This window comes from Geotrypetes seraphini, chromosome 18 (assembly GCF_902459505.1).
Source record: "Geotrypetes seraphini chromosome 18, aGeoSer1.1, whole genome shotgun sequence".
Lineage (NCBI taxonomy): Eukaryota > Metazoa > Chordata > Amphibia > Gymnophiona > Dermophiidae > Geotrypetes > Geotrypetes seraphini.
This window is the reverse complement of record NC_047101.1, coordinates 26,068,060-26,096,044: the sequence shown is the minus strand read 5'-3', so window position 1 is coordinate 26,096,044 and position 27,985 is coordinate 26,068,060. Positions and strand designations below refer to the sequence as shown.

The following is a 27,985-nucleotide window of genomic DNA, read 5'->3' as shown; positions in this document are numbered from 1 at the left end:
CAAACTTGATTGAAGTTTCAAGTTTGCTACACTGCCCCACGCATGTGCATGCCTTCTTGCCCACTAGAGGGCGCATCCCACCTCATGGTCCTCAGTTCCATAACCAGCAAAGAAGCCATCCCCGGGGAGGTGGGCGGGTTGTGAGAATATATGCCTGCTGTCCCTGGATAACACCTGTTACGGTAAGTAACTGTGCTTTATCCCAGGACAAGCAGGCATGATATTCTCACATGTGGGTGACCTCCAAGCCAACCAAAAAAGGGCAGGTGGGAGGATGGCAATTTAGGAAAACAGATTACGTAACACCGACTGGCCAAACCGGCCGTCGCTTCTGGACAAAGTGTCCAGACAGTAGTGGGAGGTGAACATATGAACCGAAGACCAAGTGGCAGCTTTACATATGTCCTCCACAGGAGTAGACCGGAGGAAAGCAACAGAAGCTGCCATAGCCCGGACCTTATGCCCCGTGACTCGACCATGGAGCATGAGACCAGCCTGAGCATAGCAAAAAGAAATACAAGCAGCCAACCAGTTGGACAAGGTGCGCTTGGAAACAGGATGTCCCAACCGATTAGGATCAAAGGACAAAAACAATTGAGGAACCTTCCAATGAGACTTGGTACGTTGGAGATAAAAAGCCAACGCCCTCTTACAGTCAAGCGTGTGAAGCGCCGCCTCTCCAGGATGAGAGTGGGGCTTCGGGAAGAACACCGGAAGAACAATAGACTGATTGAGGTGGAAATCAGACACAACCTTAGGCAGAAATTTAGGATGGGTGTGAAGAACCACCTTGTCATGATGGAACACAGTAAAGGGCGGGTCCGCAACCAAAGCCTGTAGCTCACTAATGCGACGAGCCGACGTGAGCGCAAGTAAAAAGACCACCTTCCAAGTGAGAAACTTAAGAAGAGACTTATCAATCGGCTCAAAAGGAGGTTTCATCAGCTAAGCCAAGACCACATTAAGATCCCAAACCACGGGAGGATTAACATTAACTAAACCCCTCATGAAACGAACCACCAGAGGATGAAGAGAGAGAGAACGTCCCTCTAGATGCCGATGGGAAGCAGCAATAGCACTGAGATGTACCCGGATGGAAGTCGTCTTCAGCCCAGACTTGGACAAATGCAACAAATATTCCAGAACCAAGGACACCGGAACCAAACTTGGATCCAGATGGTGCGAGGTACACCAGGATGAAAATCTGGTCCACTTCTGAGAATAACAAAGCCGAGTCGAGGCCTTGCGCGAGGCTTCCAACACCTCCCTGACCGCCGAAGTCAGGGGGAAAGGAACCAAGCCGTCAGATGTAATGACTGAAGATTGGGATGCAACAGCGAACCCCGACTCTGAGACAGGAGAGAGGGAAACACAGGTAGAAGTAGAGGCTCCCTGGCACTGAGTTGAAGGAGCAGGGAGAACCAGTGCTGACGAGGCCAACGAGGCGCGATGAGAATCATAGTGGCTCTGGATGACTTGAGGTGAACCAACGTCCTCAAGATCAGAGGAAAAGGAGGAAACGCATAAAGGAATCTCCCTCCCCAGTCGAGAAGGAAGGCGTCTGCCTCGAGACGGTCCTGGGAGTAAATCCGTGAACAATAGAGGGGCAGTTTGCGAGTCTCCGGGGAGGCAAACAGATCCACCTGAGGAGTCCCCCAGCGGTCGAAGACCTCGCGCAGAACTCGGGAGTTTAGCGACCACTCGTGCGGCTGGAGAAGACGACTGAGTTTGTCGGCCAGACAATTCTTCTCTCCCTGAATGTAAACCGCCCGCAGGAAGATGTTCTGGGAGGTCGTCCATTCCCAAAGGCGCAAAGCTTCCCTGCACAGGGACCAAGAGCCCGTCCCCCCTTGCTTGTTTACATAATACATTGCCACTTGGTTGTCCGTCCGTACCAGGACGCTCGAGCTGCCAGAAAAATGGCCCGAAGCTCCAACACATTGATGTGACAAAGACGGTCCTCCGCCGACCATAGCGCAGACCGTCGAGGTGAGCTCCCCACGCGTACTCCGAAGAGTCCGTGGTCAGGACCTTGCGATGTGGAGGGACGAGAAAGAGCAAACCCCCGGAAAGATTGGAAGAGTTGGTCCACCAACGGAGCGATCGTCTCAAGGAAGGAGTCACCGTAACAGGAAGGGAGAGCGGGTCTCGATCCTGACGCCACTGGGAGGCCAAGGTCCACTGAGGAAGTCTCAGATGCAATCTGGCAAACGGCGTGACATGAACTGTCGAGGCCATGTGGCCGAGTAGAATCATCAGCCGGTGTGCAGAGACGGAGCGTTGCAGCAGAATCTGACGGGCCAGGCGAAGCAGAGCCTCCAGTCTCGACGAGGGCAGAAATGCACGAAGGCGAACCGTGTCCAGCACGGCCCCGATAAACTGAAGGGATTAAGCCGGGCACAACTGCGATTTGGGAAAATTTATCTCGAACCCCAGACGTTGGAGAAAAATGATAGTCTGTCGGGTCGCTGAGATAACCCCCTCCCGGGATGAAGCTTTGATCAGCCAATCGTCCAGGTAGGGGAAGACCTGCAGTCCCTGGGATCTTAGGGCAGCCGCGACCACCACCATACACTTCGTAAAGACCCGAGGAGACGAGGCCAGCTCGAAGGGAAGGACTCGATATTGGAGGTGCAACTCCCCCACCTGGAACCGTAAGTACTGGCGGAAGGCGGGATGCACCGGAACATGAGTATATGCTTCCTTTAGGTCGAGGGAGCACATCCAGTCCCCCGATTCTAACAGAGGGTACAGGACTGGGAGGGATAATATACGGAACTTCTCCCGGACAAGAAACTTGTTGAGCCTCCGGAGGTCCAGAATCGGGTGTAAGTCCCCTGTCTTCTTTGGGACCAAAAAGTACCGGGAGTAGAACCCCCGTCCCCTTTGGTTCGGGGGAACAGGCTCCACCGCCCGAAGGCTCAACAAGGATTTGGCTTCCAATAAAAGCAGAGGAAGCAGGTCTCGATAGGCAAGGGAAGCCCCCGGCGGATGCTCCGGTGGCATGGCTAAAAAGTTTAGTGAGTAACCCTCGGAGATGATCCGGAGTACCCATGCATCCGACGTGATCTCGGCCCAGGCTGGGAGGAAGGCCTGCAATCGGCCTCCGATAGGAAGGGGGTCCTTTGACAATGCGGAGGGGGCCCGCCCCCAACCGCGCATCATGTCAAAAAGACGGAGCGGGTTTAGACGCTCCTTGCGCCTGAGGCTTTGGTTGGGACGCCCTGCCCTGCTGCTGGGAACGCCGGGGCGGAGGCCTGGAGAAGGCCGGCGTCGACTTCTGCAGGTACCGCCGCGGAGGAGGTCTAAACGGCTTCTGCGGCAGAGCCCGGGGTTTAGGACGGACCAATGAGGCAATAGAGCGCTCATGTTCAGACAAGCGTTTGGTCGCCGCCTCCAAGGACTCGTCGAACAACTCGGAGCCAACACAGGGGAGGTTGGCCAGCCGTTCTTGCAAGTTCGGGTCCATATCCAAAGTACGAAGCCATGCGAGACGGCGCATCACCACCGCAAAAGCGGATACGCGAGAGGCCAACTCAAAGGCATCGTAGACTGCGTGAAAAAGGTAGAGGCGCAGCTGGGATAAATTGGTCATAAAGGCTCCAAAATCCTCCTTATGGGAATCAGGCATGACTCCATAATATCTGGGTAATGCCTTCACCATCTGCCTTAAATAGGAAGAGAAGGTGAATGCGTAATTAAGGACCCTGGCGGCCATCAAGGAGTTGGAATAGAGGCGACGACCAAACTTGTCCAGGGTCCGCCCCTCCCGCCCGGGGGGGACCGCCGCAGAGACCCGAGAAGGCTGGGACTTCTTCAACGCTGACTCCACCAGCAACGACTGGTGAGATAACTGGGCTTTATCGAATCCCTTGCAGGGGACTGTGCGGTATTTAGACTCCATCTTAGACGGGACAGCTGTGACTGTAAGAGGGGAGTCCAAGTTCCTCAGGAAGGTCTGGTGAAGAACCTTGTTAAGAGGCAGCCGAGGGGTCTCCCTGGGAGGAGAGGGCAAATCCTGCTCCTCCAAAAATTCCTTTGTGTATTGAGACCCAGCCGCCAGATCAAGGTCCAAAGCCCTCCCCATATCAAGCACAAATCTTGAAAAGGAGAAGGGCTTCGAAGGAGGCGAGGTATAACGAGAAGCCCTCGTCGCCAAGAAGGAAGGGGAAGCCTCACGGGAATAACGAGGTTCCTGCCCCGTGCCCGAACCCAAACCCCAAGAGGCCGCACCCAGCGACCTCGACGGGGTCGGGGACCGGCCATGCCCCGAGGAACCCCTGCGGGAAGTCCCCGGGGTATGAGGGACCGAGGCACGCCCCTTCCGTCTCAGCGAAGAGTCCCTCGAGTAATCAACCTCGGAGGAGCGGAGAAGCCTCGGATTATCGAGGCGAAGCTCGGAGACCCGAAGGGTCTCGGCCACGGTCGGCGAGGAGCGGCCGCGTCGTCGAGGAGAGACCCGTTGACGTTTGGGCTTCCTCGACCGACGCTTCGCCCGAGGCCGACCCGAGGGCGAGGAGCCTCGGAGGACCTCGTCGAGGACGAAGAGGAAGAGATCCTCCGAACCCTCCGCCCCTTGTCCCGAGGCCGCACGCTCCGGTCAGGCTGGTCAGCCGAGGTCGAGGGCAAGGCCGGGGCCGAGGCCGAAGCCGTCCTGGGGGCCGAAGTCGAGGGTGCCGAGACTGAGGCCGCCGACGCGGGGGCCTCCGAAGGTGGCTGGAGGTGCGCGAGGGCGCCGGACAGCTCCGAGGTAATGAGTGCACGGAGCAAGTCCTGAAAGGCCGGTACCGCCATCATGGCAGGTATATCCGGGGCCGTCGCGGGCTCCCTCGAGGGCGACCTCGGTCTCGAGTATTCCCGCGGGGCACCCGACTTCGACGCTCGGGGCGGGGCCGAGGACGACACACCCACCCCCGTCGATGATCCTGAGGATGGCTTCTTCGCTGGAAGAGAAGAAGGAAGTGAGGACTTACCCTTCGCCGGCTTCGGGGTCGAGGAGACCGGCTTCGACGAAGCGGTCTGTCGGGGCGAGGTCGAGGGCGACGAGGCCGAGGTCAAGGCCGGGGCCGAAGCCGAGGCCGACGTCGAGGCCTTCCCCGCCCCGGTGTCCACCGCAAAGAGCTCCGCCATCCGAGCGCAACGGCGGCGGAGGGCCCTGGACTGAAAAGTAGAGCACCGAGTACAGGAATCGGTCGGGTGCTCCGGGCCCAGACAAAGTAAGCACCACCGGTGAGGATTGGTGATCGAAAGGAGCCGATCGCACCGGGTGCACTTTTTAAAGCCCATCAAGGGACGGGACATGGACACAAAAAACGGCCGGGTACGAACGAGGTCCCATGGCTGCGGCTACCGGGAGCCCCCGGAGCCGAACGGAAAATCTTTTTTTTTTTTTTTTTTTTTAATATTTCGACGAAAAAAGAAACACAAACCAATAAAACAACAAATTAAGCACAGCAACCGAGAAAAAAATACTCAGCCGCGGTGTCAGAAGGCAAAATCGAAGAGCACAAATTCCACAGGGCTTCTGGCTCCACGGAAAAGACTGAACTGAGGACCACGAGGTGGGATGCGCCCTCTAGTGGGCAAGAAGGCATGCACATGCGTGGTGCAGTGTAGCAAACTTGAAACTTCAATCAAGTTTGCTTGAAAAGCTGTCCGCACTGGGGCTCCGTAGATGACGTCACCCACATGTGAGAATATCATGCCTGCTTGTCCTGGGATAAACAACAATAAAGTCAACAAACAAGATCAGAAAAGAAGTGTATCGCTCAATCTTAAAAAGTCCTACAAATAAGAGAAATAATAGGGCAAATAAAAGACTTAGGGACCCTTTTACTAAGGCTTAGTACATGCACTAAGGCCCAGATTCTCTATATGGCACAGATATCAGCAGCCACCTAAAAAGTGACCACTGATCTCGTGTCAATCATGTGATGGCACTGTAGAGAGAATCGTGCATCTGGGACAGATAGGCGCTGTATTAGTTGGAAAGAGAAAATGTTTTTATAAGAAATATATGTCCAAGGAACCATAATGTTTTAAAATCTGTCCCGATTTCAAATGTTGACCAAGGACCCTTTCTAGAATCACTTACTCTAGTACAAGTTCTGTATTGCAATGCTAGATCAGTCTGTAATAATCCAGGATCTAATATCAGAACTGGATCCTGGTTTAGTTTGGATCTCTCAGGACGATATTTTCAATCAAAATGAGATCTGCCCACATGGCTTTAATAGCCTTTTCACTTTTAGAAATAGTAAAAGAGGTGAGGGTTTAGCATTGATTTTTAAATTGTTTTTTTTATGTACAATTACTTGACAATCAGTGACCCAACTTTAGAATATATGTTGGTATCCGTTAGGGATGAGTTAATAATAATAATAATTTTATTTTTATATACTACCAAAGCCATAGTAGTTCGAGGCGGTTTACAACAATAAGAGCTGGACAGTCAGTGAAAAAAATAACAGTGCATCACCCTTTAGGTATTCTTCTGTTTTATCGTCCTCTAATCCCTTGGAAAATATCTTTAGACTTAGTCACTGATGTTATAGTGGTTGCCTTAACTACATTTCATAGATTATTGCTGATTGAAGATATTAACTTACATCTTGAAGATCTTACTAAGAAGGATGTACAGTATTGGATTTCAACCACTTTCTCTTCGGGTCCATCCCTACCTATTACTGTAACCACACACGAAAAAGGTCATTTGTTGGACCTTATTAGTTTTGTCAATCTCGCTAATCAGTAGATGACATTAGATAGTGTACGATGGCAGCAGGTTCCCTGGTCTGACCATTATCTTGGTGAATTCTACTTGCCTATCTTTAGCTCTCATATTCAAGAACGACTGCAAACCCCCCCCCCCAATTATGTTAAGAAAGAAAGTTGATTCTCTTCAATTTTAGTTCCAATTACTCGATCAGCTGGCCCCTTCCTCCATAGTAACATAGTAGATGACAGCAGATAAAGACCCGAATGGTCCATCCAGTCTGCCCAACCTGATTCAATTTAAATTTTTTTATTTTTTTCTTAGCTATTTCTGGGCAAGAATCCAAAGCTCTATCCGGTACTGTGCTTGGGTTCCAACTGCCGAAATCTGTTAAAACCTACTCCAGCCCATCTATACCCTCCCAGCCACTGAAGCCCTCCCCAGCCCATCCCCCACCAAACGGCCATACACAGAAACAAGTCTATCCAGTACTGGACTTAATTCAATATTTAATATTATTTTCTGATTCTAGATCCTCTGTGTTCATCCCACGCTTCTTTGAACTCAGTCACAGTTTTACTCTCCACCACCTCTCTCGGGAGTGCATTCCAGGCATCCACCACCCTCTCCGTAAAGTAGAATTTCCTAACATTGCCTTTGAATCTACCACTCCTCAACCTCAAATTATGTCCTCTGGTTTTACCATTTTCCTTTCTCTGGAAAAGATTTTGTTCTACGTTAATACCCTTCAAGTATTTGAATGTCTGAATCATATCGCCCCTGTCCATCCTTTCCTCTAGGATATACATATTCAGGGCTTCCAGTCTTTCCTCATATGTCTTCTGGTGCAAGCCTCCTATAATTTTCGTTGCCCTCCTCTGGACCATTTCAAGTCTTCTTATGTCCTTCGCCAGATACGGTCTACAAAACTGAACACAATACTCCAAGTGGGGCCTTACCAATGACCTGTATAGGGGCATCAACACCTTCTTCCTTCTACTGGCTATGCCTCTCTTTATACAGCCCAGCATCCTTCTGGCAGCAGCCACCGCCTTGTCACACTGTTTTTCGCCTTTAGGTCTTCGGACACTATCACCCCAAGGTCCCTCTCCCCGTCCGTGCATATCAGCTTCTCACCTCCCAGCATATACGGTTCCTTCCGATTATTAATCCCCAAATGCATTACTCTGCATTTCTTTACATTGAATTTTAGTTGCCAGGCATTAGACCATCTAACTTTTGCAAATCCTTTTTCATATTTTCCATTCCCTCTTCGGTGTCTACTCTGTTACAAATCTTGGTATCATCTGCAAAAAGGCACACTTTTCCTTCTAACCCTTCAATAATGTCACTCACAAACATATTGAACAGGATCGGCCCCAGCACCGAACCCTGAGAGACTCCACTACTCACCTTTCCTTCCTCCGAGCGACTTCCATTAACCACCATAAGAACATAACATAAGAATTGCCACTGCTGAGTCAGAACAATGGTCCATCATGCCCAGCAGTCCGCTCACGCGGCGGCCCTCTGGTCCAAGACCAGCACCCTAACTGAGACTAGCCCCACCAGCGCACGTTCCTGTTCAGCAGAAACTTGTCTAACTTTGTCTTGAATCCTTGGAGGGTGTTTTCCCCTATAACAGCCTCTGGAAGAGCGTTCCAGCTTTCTACCACTCTCTGGGTGAAGAAGAACTTCCTTACGTTTGTACGGAATCTATCCCCTTTCAACTTTAGAGAGTACCCTCTCGTTCTCCCTACCTTGGAGAGGGTGAACAACCTGTCCTTATCTACTAAGTCTATCCCCTTCAGTACCTTGAACGTTTCGATCATGTCCCCTCTCAATCTCCTCTGTTCGAGGGAAAAGAGGCCCAGTTTCTCTAATCTTTCGTTGTATGGCAGCTCCTCCAGCCCCTTAACAATCTTAGTCGCTCTTCTCTGGACCCTTTCGAGTAGTACCGTGTTCTTCTTCATGTACAGAGACCAGTTTCTAACCTAGTTCACCACTTTGGGTCCTAACTTCAGCCCTTCAAGTTTGTTCAACAGTCTCCTATGAGGAACTGTATCAAAGGCTTTGCTGAAATCTAAGTAAATTACATCTATCATATGTCCTTGATCCAGCTCTCTGGTCACTCAATCAAAAAACTCAATCAGGTTTGTTTGGCACGATTTACCTTTTGTAAAGCCATGTTGCTCGGATCCTGTAACCCATTAGATTCAAGGAAGTACACTATCCTTTCTAGCAACACTTCCATTATTTTTCCAACAACTGAAGTGAGGCTAGTAGCTAGAATGACTGGCTAAATCATTCAGAGACAATCTTTTCCTACAAATGAAATTGAATATTCTTCCATACACCCCAAACATCCTACAGAAGAAATACCAACTGATCGCTTGCTTCAGTTTCTGAACTTTAAGTTCTCAGACTATGCGAAAGGATGAGAAAATGCAAATGCTTACTGGATCCCTTCCCATCTTATTTATTTCTCAATATTCCTCCCAAGCTATTATGTGGTTAACTGCTTTACTGAACTTTTCTTTGGAAAATTGTTATTTTTCCCCATTCTATGGGACAAATAACACTTTCTTCTCTTTTAAAAAAGGAAGATTTAGAGCCTACTGTTCCTTCTCATTACCATCAAATTGCTAATATACCTCTTTTGATGAAAATATTAGAATCAATTGTAGCTAATCAAATCACCGACTACTTAGAGAAATTCTCTCTACTTCAGCCATTCCAATATAGCAATAAACCCAATGTTTGAGGTGCCGAAAAAACACTCTGGGACAGGGAAGAGGAAGAGCCATGAACAAAAACAACAATTTTGGCAAATGAATCATCTTAATGGTCTGGATCCTACCACTCCAGGAAACCATCAATCTTTCCCACTGATCTAAAAGCTGAAATAACTCTTGAGTTTTAGCAGGCAAATTGGCTGAATAAATGGCATCCTTATTGTAGGCAGCGGTAGGTGTCCTACTGCTGTTTAACCAGCCAATAGGGACATGTTTTCTAAAGAAAAAAAACAACCCCAAGTCAGTCTGCCTACACAATAGGCATCTGTCATGGATGCAGGGAGGCACCTAGGGATGCTTAAGCTCACCCAAGGCTGGGCGTGGTTGCACCTGGAAGTGGCCTTGGGCGGGCTTAAGTGGCCATAGGTGTCTCCCTAGGGCACAGATGTCAAAGTCGGTCCTCGAGGGCTGCAATCCAGTTGGGTTGCCAGGATTTCCTCAATGAATATGCATGAGATCTATTAGCATCCAATGAAAGCAGTGCATGCAAATAGATCCATGCATATTCACTGGGGAAATCCTGAAAACCTGACTGGATTGCGGCCCTTGAAGATGGATTTTGACACCCCTGCCCTAGGGCCATGTTAGGTGTCTGAAATATAGGCCAACATAAAGCTGGTCTACATTTCAAATAGACACAGCTGCTGAGCTGATCACCACAAGGAAATTTCCCTGCTGCAATCAGATGAGTAGCCGCGGCAGGGAACCTGCTCCCCTTCCCCCCCCGTGAAGTCAGCCAGCAGAAGAGATGCCCACTCTCCCTCCCAACACCCAAACCTCCGACACTGTCCACAGAAGGAGGGATGCCCACTCCCTCCTGCCCCCGAACCCCTGACTCTCCTGACCCCCCCCACATCCAATTGGCAGGAGGGATGCCTACTCCCTCCTGCTGCCAGTCCTGTTGATCCTCTGAACCTCTGACACTCCCCAACACCCACCCGACATTCTCCAACACTCCCCAACACTCACCTGACATTCTCCAACACTCCCCAATACACCCTGACACCTCCCTCACAAACCTGACACCACCCAGCAACACTTCCATTATTTTTCCAACAACCGAAGTGAGGCTCACCGGCCTGTAGTTTCCTGCTTTATCCCTGTGACCACTTTTGTGAATAGGGTCTCCTCGATTTGATGATCGCTACTTCCCAGGTGAACACCCACTCGAACATTCGAGATACTCTCTCCATTTGTGAGGACCAGATCCAATATCGCTTTTTCCCTCGTGGGTTCCGTCACCATTTGTCTAAGCAGAGTCTCTTGAAAGGCATCTACTACTTCTTTCCGATTCCGCAGATGGAACATTCCAGTCTGCATTCGGCAGGTTGAAATCTCCCAACAGCAGCACCTCCTCTTTCCTTCCAAACTTTTGGATATCCACAATCAGATCCTTATCAATTTGTTGCGATTGAGTCGGAAGTCTGTAGACTACACCTACGTATATTGAAGTTCCATCTTTTCTTTTCAGAGCAATCTATATCGCTTCTTCCTTTCCCCAGATCCCTTGCATTTCAGTCGCTTGGATATCAATCTTTACATTGAGAGCTACTCCTCCACCTTTTTGACCATCTCTGTCCCTCCTAAAAAGATTATATCATGGTATGTTTGCATCCCGTCCATGTGATTCACTGAACCATGTCTCTGTGATAGCGACAATATCTAGATCTGCCTCTAACATCAGGGCTTGCAGATCATGAACTTTGTTGCTTAGACTGCGAGCATTTGTGGTCATCACTTTCCAGCTATTTTTCAGCGGTAATCTCCTTTTTCGTATAGATTTTTGTTTCGTTACACTTTCCGTTGCAATGCTAAGAAATGAGTTGCTGATATTATTTACGTTGCAATCTTTACTACCATCACATCTTTTATTTTGTTGGGTTAGGGGGTGGTGACAGGAGGAATTGTGCATGCCACAGGTGCTAGTTAGAGATTTGCAGAAAGGGAATCCCCCTACCATGATCAGCTAAGCAGCTGCAGCAGGGAACCCCCGAACCTCCCTCCCCCAGTGAACTGGCCAAGTAGCAATATTCCATGCTACCAATCCATGGCAAGCAGTGGTTCTCCCATGTCTTTCTCAACAGACTATGGACTTTCCCTCCAGGAAATTGTCCAAACCTTTCTTAAAACCAGTTATGCTATCTGCTCTTACCTCAACCTTAAGCTTAACTATTTTCTGAGTGAAAAAAAATTTCTTCCTATTGGTTTTAAAAGTATTTCCCTGTAACTTCGAGTGTCCCCTAGTCTTTGTAATTTTTGACAGAGTGAAAAATCGATCCACTTGTACCCATTCTACTCCACTCAGGATTTTGTAGACTTCAATCATATATCCCCTCAGCCGTCTCTTTTCCAAGCTGAAGAGCCCTAACCATTTTAGTCTTTCTTCATATGAGAGGAGTTACATCCCCTTTATCATCTTGGTTACTCTTCTTTGAACTCTTTCTAGCATCACTATATCTTTCTTGAGATAAGAATTGCACACAGTATTTGAAATGTGGATGTACCATAGAGTGATACAAGGGCATTATAACATTTTCATCTTTCCTGATAATTCCTAACATTCTATTTGCTTTCTTAGCAGCCGCGCACATTGAGTTCATGGTTTCAACGTATCCTCAACAGTGACACCTAGATCCTCTTCCTGGGCTGTGACTCCTAATATAGAACCCAGCATCACATAGCTATACTTCGGGTTCTTCTTTCCCACGTGCATCACTTTGTACTTGCTCACATTAAACATCATCTGCTATTTTGACGCCCAGTCTCCCAAAGTCCTCCTGCAATTTTTCACAATCTTCTTGCGATTTAACAACTTTGTACAACTTTGTGTCATCAGCAAATTTAGTTATCTCACTAGTTATTCCCATCTCTAGATCATTGATAAATATATTAAAAAGCAGCAGACTTGGCACAGACCCCTGGAGAACCCCACTTTTTACCCGTCTCCACTGAGGATATTGACCATTTAAACCTACTGTCTGTTTTCTCTCTTTAAACCAGTCCTTAATCCATAATAGGACATTACCTCCTATCCCACGACTTTCTAATTTCCTCAAAAGTCTTTCATGAGGTACACTTTCAAATGCCTTTTGAAAATCCAAATGCAGAATATCAATTGGCTCACCTTTATCCACATGTTCAATCACCTCTGGCAGTGTTCAAATTCAAGCTAAAGGCCCACTTTTTTGAAACTGCTTTCAACTCTTAACTCCCACTCACTGCTGTCAGATACCTAGACCCACTGTATCATTTCCTCTACCATAATTTCCCCAACCCTGTAATGTCCTATCTAAATTGTAAGCTCTTATGAGCAGGGACTGTCTATTATATGTCAAAATGTACAGCGCTGCGTATGACTTTTCAGCACTATGGAAATAATAAATAGTAGTAGTAGTAGAAATGCAGTAGACTGGTGAGGCAAAATTTCCCTTGACCAAATTCATGTTGGCTTTCTCTCTTTAATCAGTTAGTATAATACATGTACCAGTGCAATAGGTGAGTCATTCTAGGGGGTCCTCTGCGAGCAAGCCATCTGCAGAAGGAATCCACAACAGATTTTTTTTTCTCTGACTCTCCTCTACTTCATAGGGAACTCTGCTGCCACCTGTAGTTTTTCCCTTCTGTATGCGAGCCAGAAGGAGTGTTTTTGTTCTGCTCTCTCGGTTTTCTTGTTTCTCAGTGTTTAGGTACTTGGAGTTTTCCCATTTGGCTCTGCCTATGGAGAGAAGTCGCAGACTACGGTCTGCAGCTGACAGGCCAATTCCTGGTGGTACCTTTTAGCCAGCTTACATAAGGATTTTTGGAGCCCGGGGCAGTCCCTGCTTTTTCTCACCCACTGCCGAGCAGGGGTTTAAGTACAGGCTGTTAGGCATCTGTCAGAGGCTCAGCAGTGTTTTGCAGGGTGTCAGCTGCATTTTTTTCATTTTCCCCTCCCCCTCTCTGAGTGGGCAGCCATCAGTCCATGGGAGTGGGGGCAAGGTCAGGCTTCGTATATGACTGGTAGCCTGAAGAGACTTTACAGAGGCATTTCCAATTGAAGACAGTGATACTTCTCTATCCAGCTACTATTTAGAGCTGATGCAGCACATTTCCAGCACAGGTCACAGTGAGTAAGGCTGTCACAGCCTATGAGGTAATTCGGGGGGGGTGTGTGTCTGAAATTTGTAAATTTAAAGGTTGCTGCATGCTTCCCTGTGTTCCCCCACCTGATAAATCTTAGCTGTGGCCAACTTGAACTTTAGCAATCTTTTTTTTTTCAAAAGTTCCCTGCTCTTCTAAAACTGCAATTTTGCCTCAATTCATGTTGGGATAGAGTCCTTGGGTGATAACATGAATTCATGCCTGAATTGCACAAAATTTGTGCCTCAGGATCATCCTTGTGCCGCGTAGTATGGTTGGATGAGGAAGAAGTGACAAGCTTAGCCTCTTCCCTGAGTAAGCAGGTGACTAAAAGGGTGGCTAGCCCATTGAGGTGGCCATTGCTATTTTTGGGACCTAGTAAAGCTGACATTCCTGTGAGAAAGGATGCAGACACCCCGCAGCCCAGAAAGTGCAAGGTTAAGTCATCTGGGGGTGACTAAGCTCCTACTAAGCTCCTTGCTCCAGAGGCTTTCTCAGATTTCATGAAATTTTTGTCGAATGCCTATCATGAGCACCATGCTTTGCTTGTGCAGTCTAACTGTGCCTCGGGCTTGTCTCCCCATGGCCTTGCTTCACAAGGCATGTCTTCGTTGCAGACTGTCCTTGTTCCTGATTTGGGACTCTCTGCTTATGCAAATACTGATGACCATTTTTCAGATCTTTTATATGGGGACCCAGATCCTGCTCTGGTTTCTGAACCAGGGACTGATCCTTTGTTTCTGTGCTTCTTTAAGCCTGCGGTCTTGATAGATATTATCTCTGAGTCCCTGTATGAGTTGCATTTGGACACGAAGCCAGCTCCTTCTGACTCCTCTTCTTTCATGTGAAAACTCAGTCTGCAGCATATCCATGGCATCTAGATATTAATATCCTCGGAGCAGTGGGATGCTCCGGAGGGGGCTCTCAAGGTAGCAAGAGCTATGTCTCGTTTGTATCCTATGGTACAAGAGTGTCAGCAACTTTTCAGTCCTCCGAAGGCAGATTCCCTGGTGGCTCAAGTGACCAAGTGCACCTCCCTTCTGAGTGAAGGCAACGTGGTGCTTAAGAATGTTGTTCTCAAGAGAATTTTCAAGGCAGTGGCTCTGGGAATCAATGCAGCCTTGGTGGTATCCTTTGTCACTCATGCTTGCTTATCTAGACTGCACAGATTGTGTGGCTGGCACCCTCTATAACATTTTTTGGGTCATAGGGAAGACATCTGCTTACTCGATCTGCTCACAGAATGCTCATAAGAACATAAGCATGCCTCCGCTGGGTCAGAACTGAGGTCCATCGTGCCTAGCAGTCTGCTCACGCGGCGGCCCAACAGGTCCAGGACCTGTGCAGTAATCCTCTATCTATACCCCTCTATCCCCTTTTCCAGCAGGAAATTGTCCAATCCTTTCTTGAACCCCAGTACCGTACTCTGCCCTATTACGCCCTCTGGAAGCGCATTCTAGGTGTCCACCACACGTTGGGTAAAGAACTTCCTAGCATTTGTTTTGAATCTGTCCACTTTCAACTTTTCCGAATGCCCTCTTGTTCTTTTATTATTCGAAAGTTTGAAGAATCTGTCCCTCTCTACTCTCTCTATGCCCTTCATGATCTTGTAAGTCTCTATCATATTCCCTCTAAGACTCCTCTTCTCCAGGGAAAAGAGACCCAGTTTCTCCAATCTCTCAGCGTATGAAAGGTTTTCCATCCCTTTTATCAGACATGTCGCTCTCCTCTGAACCCTCTCGAGTAACGCCATGTCCTTCTTAAGGTAGGAAGACCAATATTAGACGCAGTACTCCAGATGTGGACGCACCATCGCCCGATACAACGGCAGGATAACTTCTTTCGTTCTGGTAGTAATACCCTTCTTGATTATACCTAGCATTCTATTCACTCTCTTAGCGGCCGCTGCGCACTGTGCCGTTGGCTTCATTGTCATGTCCACCATTACCTCCAAGTCCCTTTCTTGGGTACTCTCATTCAATAACATCCCTCCCATCATATAGTTGTACCTCGGGTTTCTGCTTCCCACATGTAATACTTTACATTTCTCAACGTTGAACTTTATCTGCCATCTCGTCGCCCATTCCCCTAGTTTGTTCAAGTCCCTTTGCAATTCTTTGCAGTCCTCTTTAGTCCGAGCTCCACTAAATAGTTTGGTGTCGTCCGCAAATTTTAATATCTCACACTTCGTCCCTGTTTCTAGATCATTTATGACACGACAGACAGTGGGCTGGTGATTCCACCTCTAAAGCTACTCTTGTGAGGCTTCCCTTTAAGGGGCAGTTGTTTGGTAAGGGCATAGATTTTATGAATTCTGTAGTGGACAGGCACCCCAAGACCTGACAGTAGACCCAAACCCTCTAGAGGCTCTTGGAGGTCTAATATTCATGGCTCCAGTGGGCATTATCAGCTGTATTCCAGCTTCCCAGGGCTACAGGCAGAGATTCTTGGGACCCATACGTAACCAGTGCTCTGTTTTCCGAATGGCTCCCTCGGCCAAAAAGTCACAGCAATACCAGGTTAGAGGCTCCCTCGATGCATATAGGGGGCAGACTCTCCACGTTCTTGCCAGCATGGGTTCAAATTTTATCTGACCAGTGGGTCTTGGATATAATCCAGTTTGGTTGCCATCTGGAATTTGCCCAACTTCTGACAGATTGGTTTGAGGACTCTCCAGCAGGACGTCTGAATAAGGCTGTCAAGGTGCAATGACTGTTGGGCATTCAAGCTACAGAACCGATCCTGCCCAAAGACTTGGGCTATGGCAGATATTCCATATACTTCATTGTGCCAAAGAAAGGTTCTGATGATTGGAAAATCATTATCAATGTTCAGCCCTTCCCTTTGGCTCCTTGCACATTCACCAAGGTGATGGTGGTGGTGGAAGCTTACCTGCGCAAAATGGGTTTGCAGGTCCACCCTTACTTGGACAACTGGCTGATCAGAGCTCCCACATTTCCCAAGGGTCAGAAGACTGTTGGTAAATTTCTCTGAGTCCTGGAAGACCAGGGCTGGATTGTGAATTACAGGAAGAGTCATTTGATGCTGACGAAGTCCCTGGAGGATCTGGGTGTTTTGATTGACACGGCAGTCAGCCGTGTTTATCTATGAGAGACATGCACACAGAAGTTATGCCCTCAGATTTCCTGTCTCCTGGACAAGACTGCTCCATTGGCATGGGACTATCTCCATGTCTTGGAGTCTATGGCAATTACTATCGATGTAGTGCTATGGGAGAGAGCTCGCATTCATCCCCTCCAGCACCCTGTTGGTCCCCTCAGATGGATGCACTCCAGAAGTACCTACCTTGGACTCTGGAGGCTTGAACCAGCATGAATTGGTGGCTGCAGCCTCAAACCCTTTCTATGGGCATGCCTCTGTGGATCGCTTCCTGGGTGGTATCATATTCAATGCCAGTCTCTGAGGATGGGGAGCCCATTGCAATCGGCACCTGATTTAGGGGCATTGGATGCCATCCCAGAAGAAATGGGACATTGCATGCCATTCGTTTGGCTCTGGTGAATCTACAGAAGACGCTGGAAGGCCAGGCAGACAGTCTTCTCCGATAATGGGATGGCGGTGGCATATGTCAATTTCCAGGGGAGTTACCAAGAGTGTATCTCTAGCGCTGGAAGCTCATATGCTCTTCCACTGGGTAGAGTGTCATCTTCAGGCACTCTCAACATAACATGTTTCAGGAGTTGACAACGTTCAAGCAGACTTCCTCAGCAGAGACCTTGGATCCAGGATAATGGATGCTCTCCTCAGAGGCATTTAAGATATAGTTCGGAGCTGGGGTCGGCCTCACTTCAACCTTATAACAACGGCCAGGAATAGGAAGGCCAACAGATTCTTCATTCGAAGAGTAGAGCTTGGATGTGAGGTTCTCGATGTGAGGTTGCAGATGATACCAAACTGTGCGGCAGAGTTAGGTCCAGGGAGGAGTGTGAGGACCTGCAAAGGGACCTGGAGAAGCTGGAAGACTGGACAAACAAATGGCAAATGCGCTTTAACGTGGAAAAATGCAAGGTCATGCATATAGGGAAAAAGAACCTGTTGTTCAACTACAAATTGGGGGGGGGGCATTGTTGGGAGACAGCAGACTTGAGAGAGACTTGGGTGTGCTGGTGGATGCATCACTGAAGCCATCTGCACAGTGCGCAGCAGCCTCGAAAAAAGCCAACAGGATGCTGGGCATCATAAAGAGGGGCATCACAACCAGGACGCGGGAAGTCATCATGCTATTGTATCGAGCGATGGTGCGTCCACATCTGGAATACTGCGTTCAGTATTGGTCGCCATACCTCAAGAAGGACATGGCGGTACTTGAGAGAGTCCAAAGGAGAGCAACGAAACTGGTAAGAGGGCTGGAACACTGCCCATACGCCGAGAGGTTGGATAGGCTGGGGCTCTTCTCTCTGGAAAAAAGGAGGCTCAGGGGAGATATGATAGAGACCTTCAAGATCATGAGGGGCATAGAGAGGGTGGATAGGGACAGATTCTTCAGACTGAAGGGGACAACAGGTACGAGGGGGCATTCGGAGAAACTGAAGGGAGATAGGTTCAAGACAAATGCAAGGAAGTTTTTTTTCACCCAAAGGGTCGTGGACACTTGGAATGCGCTACCGGAGGAAGTGGTCAGGCAGAGTACGGTACAGGGATTCAAACAGGGATTGGACGGATTCCTGAGGGATAAAGGGATCGTGGGATATTGAGAGAAGTATCCAGGAAATAAGTATAGAAACCCGACCAGGTCATGCATGTGCAAGACCGGAGGGTTAGGACTTCGATGGAAAGATAGGACTTCAATGGGAAACCAAGGTGGCAAGGGGGCCCCTTCTGGTGATTCAGACAGGTTTGGGCCGCCGCGGGAGCGGACTGCTGGGCATGATGGACCTATGGTCTGACCCGGCGGAGGCACTGCTTATGTTCTTATGTTCTCTAGTCCAGCTGTGGCCTCAGGGAATTCTGTGGTACGTTTTTCCTCCCTGGCCCATGATAGGCTGAGCCATTCAGCAGATCACAGCCAATCAGAGCAGAGTCATTCTTGTGGCTCCAGATTGGCCTTGCAGGCCATGGTACGTAGATTAGAGGTCTGCACAGGAACGGGGATCACAGGAATCCCGCGGAGATCCCCCTAGGTCAACGGGACTCCCACGGGGACCCCTCCAAGGCTGACGGTACTCCCACAGGGATGGACCTGGGGTTCCTATCCCGAGGCCTATCTAATTTACGGTCTGGGTCCGGTGCCGAGCTGAGCTCCAGAGTCCTGACGAATCATCAGCAACAGTCTCTGTCACATAGGAAGTGAGTTCAGCACATAGGCACACAGACTCTGTGTGCCTATGTGCTAAGCTCCATGCCTACATGACAGAGACTGTTGCTGCTGATTCGTGGGGAGGTGTCATGTGCAGGCTAGAGCGGGCAGACAGTCCTCCTCTTCCCCCCCCCCCCCGGACAAACCTGAAATGAGCTAAGTTAACTTTGCCGGTCGCGTGCAGGGCCTGGTTCTGCTGCATGAGCTGCGATCTGTGGCTCAGAGCTGAGCGGGGATCGGTGGATGCCAAGGGCTGCTGAGCTGAAGCTGCGAAAACCCAGCGAGGAGCTGAGACCTGGAATCTTGGACTGCAGCAAGCGAGGATGAAAGTTGCTCTGCCGCTACCAGAATGATTCAGCTTTCTGAAGCCCCGTGAGCTTGGTCTGCTCTGTCCCCTATGGGTCTGAAGCCCCATGGTCTGCTCTGTCTACCTATAGCTTGCCATTTCTTTCCTTCACTCTGGCTCTCTTATTCCACTTCTTATTTCCTAGTCTGTCAGTAATTCTATCATCTTTCTCTCCTATCATTCAGCATTTTCCCCTCTCTCTCTGCTCCTCTTCTATCCAACATTTGTCCTTTCTCTCTCTTTTCTCTCTAGCATCTTCCCTCTCCTCCATTTCCATCCAGCATCTGCCGTATCTCTCTTTGTCCTTTCCATCCAGCATCTACCCCCTCCCCCTCTTTCCATCCAGCATCTGCCCCTCTCTCTCCTGCTTCTGCCCAGCATCTGATTTGTCTCCTCTCTTCTCCTTCCATCCAGCATCTGCTTTTTTCTCCCCCCTTTCAGCCCAGCATCTGCTTCATTTCTCTTTCTCTCCTTTCTAATCAGTGTCTGCTCCATCTTTCACTTTCCTCCCTTTCATCCACATCCTCCCCTTCTCCTCCCTTCCCCTTTTCTTTACATCCATCATCTGTCTTTTTCTCTCTCCCCAGGCATTCCAGCTTGCCTGTTATCTTTCCCCTTTCATCCAGTGTCTGATCCCTCCCCCTTTCTATCTACAGTCTGTCTCCTCTCACCTCCTACATCCAGTATCTCTCCCCCCCTCCCAACTGACACCTCAGCCACCGCCAGACTGATGCGAAGCCTTCCCTCCAATGTCAGCTCCGACTTCGGGGGAAGACTTCCGGGTCGGCTACATATGGCATGCTGCAGGCAGGAAAAGAAGACGAGCCTCTCTGCTCGAGCTGCCTCCAACTTCTGCTGTTATCTGTACTCGAATGAAGGGGTGGGAGGGAGTGCGTTTTTGGACACAGAACGCGTGAACTTGGGAGAGAGGATGGAGGAAGGGAGGGAAAGAGATGCTGAAGTGGGGGAGGGAATAGAAAGGGAGAAGTGGGAGTGTCAGTAAGCAGGAAAGAGAGATGGTTGTGTACACACGGGGAATGGAAGAAAGAGGAGAATTTTTGGTCATAGGGAGGGAGTGAGAACAGATGATAGGGAAGAGAAAGATGAAAGGGTAGAAAGGGAACAGTGGGACACATTGAAAGGGATGTAAGAGGGAGGAATGTTTGACATGGTGGTGAAGGGAATGGAGGGAGAGATGTGGCATGGTGCTTGAGAGGGGTGATAGAACAGAAGGAGAAATGTTGGGCATGGGGCTGGTGGACAGGGGCGAAAGATGAGAAAGGGATAAATGCTGGACCGTGGTAGAAGGGAACCAATGGACAGCAACAGAAGAATTTACAGAAGATGGGAAAGCGGAAAAAAGAAATTGGGACCAACTTGATGGAAAAATAAGTTTCCATACAACAAAGGTAAAAAACGGAATTTATTGACTAAAATATGTTAGCTTTGGGAAATGTATATAGCAGATGTCTTTGTATTGTGTTCAAAAGAAAAGGAAATGCATTTCTGGTTTTATTTCTAGAGTGTTGAAGTACTTGTTGACCCTTGATGTGGCTGGTGGGGATCCCCAAGCACTGCCAGCAGAGAACCTCCTCTAGAGACATCCAGAACTCCCCTCCACCAAGTGCAGCAGTTGCTGGCAGCATCCATGAGCCACTGAGGTGCCAACATCTGTGACTCGGATGCTACTGCTGCCTACCAAGCTTGGCAAAAGGGACCCTCGGCCATCTACAGAGGAAGTCCTCAGCTGACAGCTTGAGGGTCCTCATGAGCTGAATATTTATATTTACATTAGAGGTCCTGATAGAAACCCATTTACAAAGTATGTATTCTTCTCAATTAATATTTCCAAATGAATTAAAGTGTCTTTGCTTATTTGTAAATGGGTCTCTACCAGATCATTTAATTCAGTAATAAATGAAATAACTAACATAGAAAAAGACTGCAGAAAAGGGCCATAGCCCATCAAGTCTGCCCACTCTAATGACCCCCCCTGCCCACTCTAATGACCCACCCACCCCTGCCCACACTAATGACACCCCCCCCCCTGGCTTTACCCTCCTAGAGATCCCAAATGTATATCCCATTTACTTTTAAAATCTAGCACACTGCTGGCCTCAATCACCTGTAATGGAAGTTAATTCCAACGATCGACCACCCTTTCGGTGAAGAAATACTTCCTGGAGTCTCCATGAAATTTCCCTCCCTTGATTTTCAGTGGATGCCCTCTTGTGGCCGAGGGTCCTTTAAGGAAGAAGATATCATCTTCCACCTCGATACGGCCCATGATATATTTATACGTCTCGATCATGTCTCCTCTTTCTCTTCGTTCCTCGAGTGAGTAAAGCTGCAATTTATTCAGCCTTTCTTCATACGGGAGATCCTTGAGCCCCGTGACCATTCTGGTGGCCATCCGTTGAACCGACTCAATTCTCAGCACATCTTTTTGGTAATGTGGTCTCCAGAATTGTACACAATATTCAATATTCAACTACTTCTGAAGTTTATATAGGGATGGGTGGGGATGGATTTGATTCCAGCGGGTACGGGTTTGATTCTACCAGGGACGGGCGGGGACGGGTTTGATTTCTGTCTCATGGTCCAGTCTGTCTAGTGCAGTGGTCTCAGTCTTGCAGCCCGGGGCCCACATGCGGCCCGCCAGGTACTATTTTGAGGCCCTCAGTATGTCTATCATAATCACAAAAGTAAAATAAAACTGTTTCTTGATCATATGTCTCATTAGCTATAAATGACAATATTAGTATTAAGACTTAGCCAAAAGGAAAGAATTATAAACTATAAAGAGTTTTGCCTCATGCAAAATTGTCATTTCTTTAGTAAGATATTAACTGTTTTTTTTCTGAGGCCCTCCAAGTACCTACAAATCCAAAATGTGGCCCTGCAAAGTGTTTGAGTTTGAGACCTCTGGTCTAGAGGATCTGTATTGCTGTGCTCTTACGGCATGGCTATTGAGCACGAAGCACTAGAACGCAAAGCATATTCAGATATGGTCATTGCTACTCTTCTCAAGTCCAAGTCAACTACTGTCTCGGCTTATACTAAGACTTAGAAGACTTTCCAATATTGATGTGACCATGAAAGTGTGGAATCGTATTCGGCTCTAGTGTCTATGGTACTAGTCTTCCTCCAGGAGGATCTGAACAAGGGCCTCATCATAGCTTCCCTTCAGTTTCAGGTCACTGGGCTTTCTTGTTTCAGGGCCCAAAATCGTTCGCTTTCATTGGCGTCACACCCAGACATCGCTAGATTTCTGAAGAGGGCTGTTTGAATTCAGCCACTGATCAAGCCACCTTTCCCTTCATGGGACCTTAAAATGGTTCTATTAAGCCGTTGTACCTGGCCATGGTGCGCCACCACCTGGAATACTGCGTCCAACACTGGTCACCGTACATGAAAAAGGACATAGTACTACTCCTTTCGCTTGCTGGTACAATCTCTAATCTTAAGCAATTTTGTATACCTGGGATCCTTTAAGACCATCAAACGCCTGGGAATCATCCAGAATACTGCCGTCCGCCTCATTTATGGCCTCAAAAAGTCAGATCATGTAAGCCCGTTCTACAGAAAACTTCACTGGTTGCCAATGGAGGCAAGGGTCATCTTCAAGTTTGCCTGCCTTTGCTTCAAAACCATAACGGGCTTATCCCTAATCTACATGTCACACCACTTTGTATTTCCAAGCACCACTCGCACATGCAATGCCTACCTATTTGTCTTCCCCTCCCTGAAGGGCTGTACCTACAAGAGATTCCTCGATGGAACACTGTCATTCCAAGCAAGCAAATGGAATAAATGCCTAACCACCCTCATCTCTAATACCTCTTACCATTCCTTTAGGAAAGCAATTAAAATCTATCTTTTCGATAAATTTCTTTGACTCCTTCCGGCCTTGTTGTACCTCCGAAATACTTGTTGTATCCATGTTATTCTTCCAGATATACCTAACCCTCCCGACTTACCAATGTAATTTGAAAATATTTTTTGTGACATCACTGTCTGTGTACAGTCTCTTCCTCTGTAAACCACTCTGAACTGCTTGTGGTATTTGCAATATACAAAAATAAAGTTATTATTATTACTCGAAAGGGTCCAGAGAAGAGCAACAAAAATGGTTAAGGGAATGGAGGAGTTGCCTTACAATGAGAGGCTAGAGAAACTGGGCCTCTTCTCTCTTGAAAAGAGGAGACTGAGAGGGGACATGATCGAAACATTCAAGATATTGAAGGGAATGGACTTCGTAGAGAAAGAGAGATTGTTCACCCTCTCCAAGGTGGAAAGAACGAGAGGGCGAAGGGTGCTGGGGGTGGGGGGATGGAGAGGAGAAGACGCGGAAGCAGCCTGAAGGGAACTAGGGGAGAAGACGTTGAGAAATGGGGAAGAGAGAGTGGGGAGAAGACGCTGGGAAATGGGGAAGAGAGAGTGGGGAGAAGACAGAGATGCCAGACTAGGGGTGGGGGAGAAGAACCTTGCAGAGAAATTTAGACAATATGTTTCTAGGCATTTAAACTAGAAGAACGACTAAAATGGTTAAGGGAATGGAGGAGTTGCCGTACAATGAGAGGCTAGAGAAACTGAGTCTCTTCTCCCTTGAAAAGAGGAGACTGAGAGGGGACATGATTGAAACATTCAAGATATTGAAGGGAATTGACTTTGTAGAGAAAGAGAGATTGTTCACCCTCTCCAAGGTGGAGAGAACGAAAGGGCACTCTCTAAAGTTAAAAGAGGATAGACTCTGTACAAACGTATGGAAGTTCTTCTTCATAGAGAGAGTGGTAGAAATCTGGAACGCTCTTCCAGAGGTTGTTATAGGAGAAAGCACCCTTCAGGGATTCAAGAAAAAGTTAGATAAGTTCCTGCTTGACCAGAACATATGCAGGTAAGGCTAGACTCAAGGAGAGCACTGGTCTTTGACCAAGGGCTGCCGTGTGAGCGGACTGCTGGGCACGATGGACCACTGGTCTGACCCAGCAGCAGTAAATCTTAGATTCTTATGTACCTTGTATTTTTCCTTGCTTGTTAATCTCTTTTTGTGGTTGTCTGCAGGCACTCCTGAAGAACGTGGTTTAGTGCAGTGGAAGGCAGGAGCACATGCTGACAGGGACATGTGTCAGGATATCCACAGCTATGATTTTCCATTTGGAATGAATCTGGTTAAAAAATTCCAGGGTTTCAAGTATATACCCATTTGCCCAGTATTCACTGGGTATCACATTCAGAGGAAAAGCAAAGAAAATGTCATCATTAACAACATCATGCAAAACAACTGCAACAACCATGCAACTAATAATGTGCAGGAAAATCAAGAAAACATTGTCATATGCACCACCAGGGTGTGATGCTGCAACAAAATGAAAAAGAGTAGCCAGTGACCAAGAAATGCAGCATCAGCTACTTACTCTGATTGAAAAAATTTAACTGTAAGGGCTCCTTTTACTAAGGTGCGCTAGCGGTTTTAGCGCACGCTTAGCACGTGATACAGTACTGCACATGTTAAACGCTAATGCCTCCATAGAGCTTGGGTTAGTATTTTTCAGTTAATGCGTGCTAAAAACACTAGCACACCTAAGTAAAAGGAGCCCTAAGTCACACAAAAAAGCTGATATGTATCATGATGGGACCAGTCATTTTGCTCCATTTTTAGCATTTTACTTCCCTCCGTAATGCTTGATTGTACTTCTCAATAGGAAAACCAAAATTAGAAATGAGAATAGACTAGAGGAGATTTTAAATGTAAGGGCATTTAAACACATTTTGCTCTAGTTGCTATCAGGGCTGAATAACCTTTTTGTTATTTTGAGTTATTAGGATAGTTATCCGGATTTTGGCACTGAATATTGTTATTTTCCAGCTCTGCACTAGCTGCAACCACCACTGCATTGGGATGCTCTGTAATGACTTTCAGTGGCATTATCCAGGCATAAAAATCAAATTTAGCCCATTAAAAAAACTATCAAAACAGTACTTAATTTCATTTCATTTTGTAGTAGTCAGACTCTTAGAAAAGAACTATAATAATCTTAACTGAAAATAATTAAACTAATGCTGGTAATTGTAAACATGTAAGCAGTCTGATATCCACATTTGAACATTAGTAGTATGTTCTTTTGAAAATGTTGAGACACCAAAATAATGGTTTAGTCTGTGCCTAGCACTAATTGGGGTTTTTCCTGTTACCATTTTCATTCTACTGTGACATTTCTGTCTTGTAATAAAGAAATTTATAAAATGAAAGACAAGTGCTTCCTTTTTATTTGATATCGGTTAAACAACCCATTCTTCTATATGGTGAAATTTGCTTAGACAGGTCTATATAGAGATATGGTATTAGATCAGGGGTGCCCACACTTTTTGGGCTTGCGAGCTACTTTTTAAATGACTAAGTCAAAATGATCTACCAACAATAAAATTTAAAAAAAACACAAAGCACACTGTATGCATAGAAAATGTTAATCATCATTCCTATTCCAGGGTTTTTCAAAGAGGTCAAAGCAGATGACTCTATGCACTATCACCTCATTAACAACCATACAAAAATAGACAAATATACCCCCCTCCCTTTTTACTAAACCACGATAGCAGTTTTTAGCGCAGGGAGCTTCTCTGAATGCCCAGCGCTGCTCTCGACACTCATAGGCTCCCTGCGCTAAAAACCTCTATTGCGGTTTAGTAAAAGGGGACCTTAGTGTAAAATATAGACAGCAGATATAAATTCAGACACATTTTGATCACTAAATTTAAAATAAAATCATTTTCCCTACCTTGTCTGGTGATTTCATGAGTCTCTGGTTATACTTTCTTCTTCTGACTGTGCATACAATCTTTCGTCCCTTCTTTTAGCCTGTATGCTTCCTCTCCTCCAGACCTCATTCCTTCCCCCAACTTTTCCTTCCTCTTCCCTGACCTTTCTTTCTCTCTGCCTCCCTTTCATTTTTTTCTGTTTCTCTTCTTTCCTTCTGTCTCCCTGCCTGCCCTTTTTCTTTCTTTCTCCTTGCCCTCCCCCAAGCCACTGCCACTTCCATTACCATCGGTGACCAGGACCCAAACGCCACTAATAACAGGCCAACCAGCATCCCTCTCCCCGACGTCAATTCTGCCGTCGGGAAGAGGAAGGCTGATCAGCCCAAGATCGTGATCAACCTATTGGGGGAAATGCTGCCGGGTCCTGCCTTCGCGGAAACAGAAAGTAGGCAGGACCCGGCAGGAAGAAGAACAAATGCTTCACTAACCTGTCTCCCGCATTAGCCCGTAGCGAACGCTTGCTTCAGGGCTCTCAACATGTGCGTACCGGCTTCCCTTCAACACCCCCCCCCCCCCCGTACATAACTTCCAGTTTCGAAGAGAAGAGAAGCCAGCACGCACACGTTAGAGCCCGGAGCATAAGTTGCTACGGACTGAAATCTCCAAGCCGGTTTTTTTGGGGGGGTTTAATGTTCAGCAGCGGCAGATGACACCTGGGCGGACCGCCCAGCTAAAAGGCCCTAGGGAGAACACTGGAGAGAAAGGCTGATCGGCCCGTAGATCAGGACGGCAACACGAGTCTATCACAGAGCCCAGGATGGGCTCCGCGATCGACTCGTGTTGCCTTCCTGAGCTACTGGTCGATTGCGATCGACGCGTTGGGCACCCCTGTATTAGATGATTTCTGTTATTACATGTGTTGCTACCAGGCTCTCTCTCATGTGTAAGTTTAGAGAGCAAGTCACATAAAGCAGAGAATTTAATGGGTCTTTGGCAGAGAAATTAAGATACAGTAGGCCTCTGCTTTAGAGGAGGCTGGGAAGGCTTCCTTCATATCTCCAGCTAGGGAAGAGTATGTATTGAAACAACATACGGATTTATTGTTTAAGAAATGTATCTCTGTGCTTTGGAAGCTTCATACCATTAAGAAGTATTTCGACAAAACTTCCTTTCGTTTATTGGTACAGTCTTCTTCTATCTTAAGTATTCTTGATTACTGTAACATTATATACCTAGGTGCTTACAAGAAATTTAAAAAAAAAATTGAGAATGATTCAGAATACTGCCGTTCGCCTCATTTTTGGTTAAAAAAAATGGGAGCATATCACTCCTTTTTATTTGAAACTCCATTGGTTGTCTATAGAGTCAAATTCTGTTCAAATTTTCTTGTATTTGTTATAAATTTTCTTGTATTTGTTATAAATCAGTTTCGGGTTTGTTACCAGGTTATCTTGTGTGTCATTTTTCTTTGAGTCACGCCAAAAAGACCACACATAGAGTGCACTTGTTTTCATATTCCTTCATAAAATCCTGTCGTTATAAGAAGTTCCTTGAGAGAACCCTCTCGTTTCAAGCCGCTAAATTGAATGTATGGCTTGGAAAAATTATGTTAGAGGTCTCTTCCTATCTTGATTTTTAAAAAATTGTTAAAGACTCAACTCTTTGATAGGCTGGTATCTTAATGCATTCTGTTTCATATTTTCAATCAAGTTCCCTATATTCAACTTGATGTATTTTATCTGTTCTATGTATTAACTTCTTTCCCTGCCATGCCAGTATTTTATTGCCTGTCTGGCTGGCATTTAACAGTTCTTTTTAAACTGTCAACAATGCTTCCCCAATTTTAAACTGTTGTTTTCTTTTCTGCATTATATTGTAAATGTTTTCTGTCTTTATCTGTTTTTAAGTCCAGTATTCTAATTTGTATTTTATCA

The 27,985-nt window shown here is 47.1% G+C and overlaps 1 protein-coding gene across 4 annotated transcripts in view; it reads left to right on the top strand.

Annotated features, from left to right (window-relative positions):
* SLC23A1 (solute carrier family 23 member 1) overlaps positions 1-25,538 on the top strand; it is a 131,090-nt gene extending 105,552 nt beyond the window's left edge. For all 4 annotated transcript variants that reach the window (XM_033927306.1, XM_033927302.1, XM_033927303.1 and 1 more), the window contains one exon: positions 24,357-25,538. In XM_033927306.1, coding sequence (XP_033783197.1) covers positions 24,357-24,649 — 293 coding nt within the window. In that variant the 3' untranslated portion in view covers positions 24,650-25,538. The remainder of the gene's footprint in view (positions 1-24,356) is intronic.
* The last annotated feature ends 2,447 nt before the right edge of the window (positions 25,539-27,985 follow it).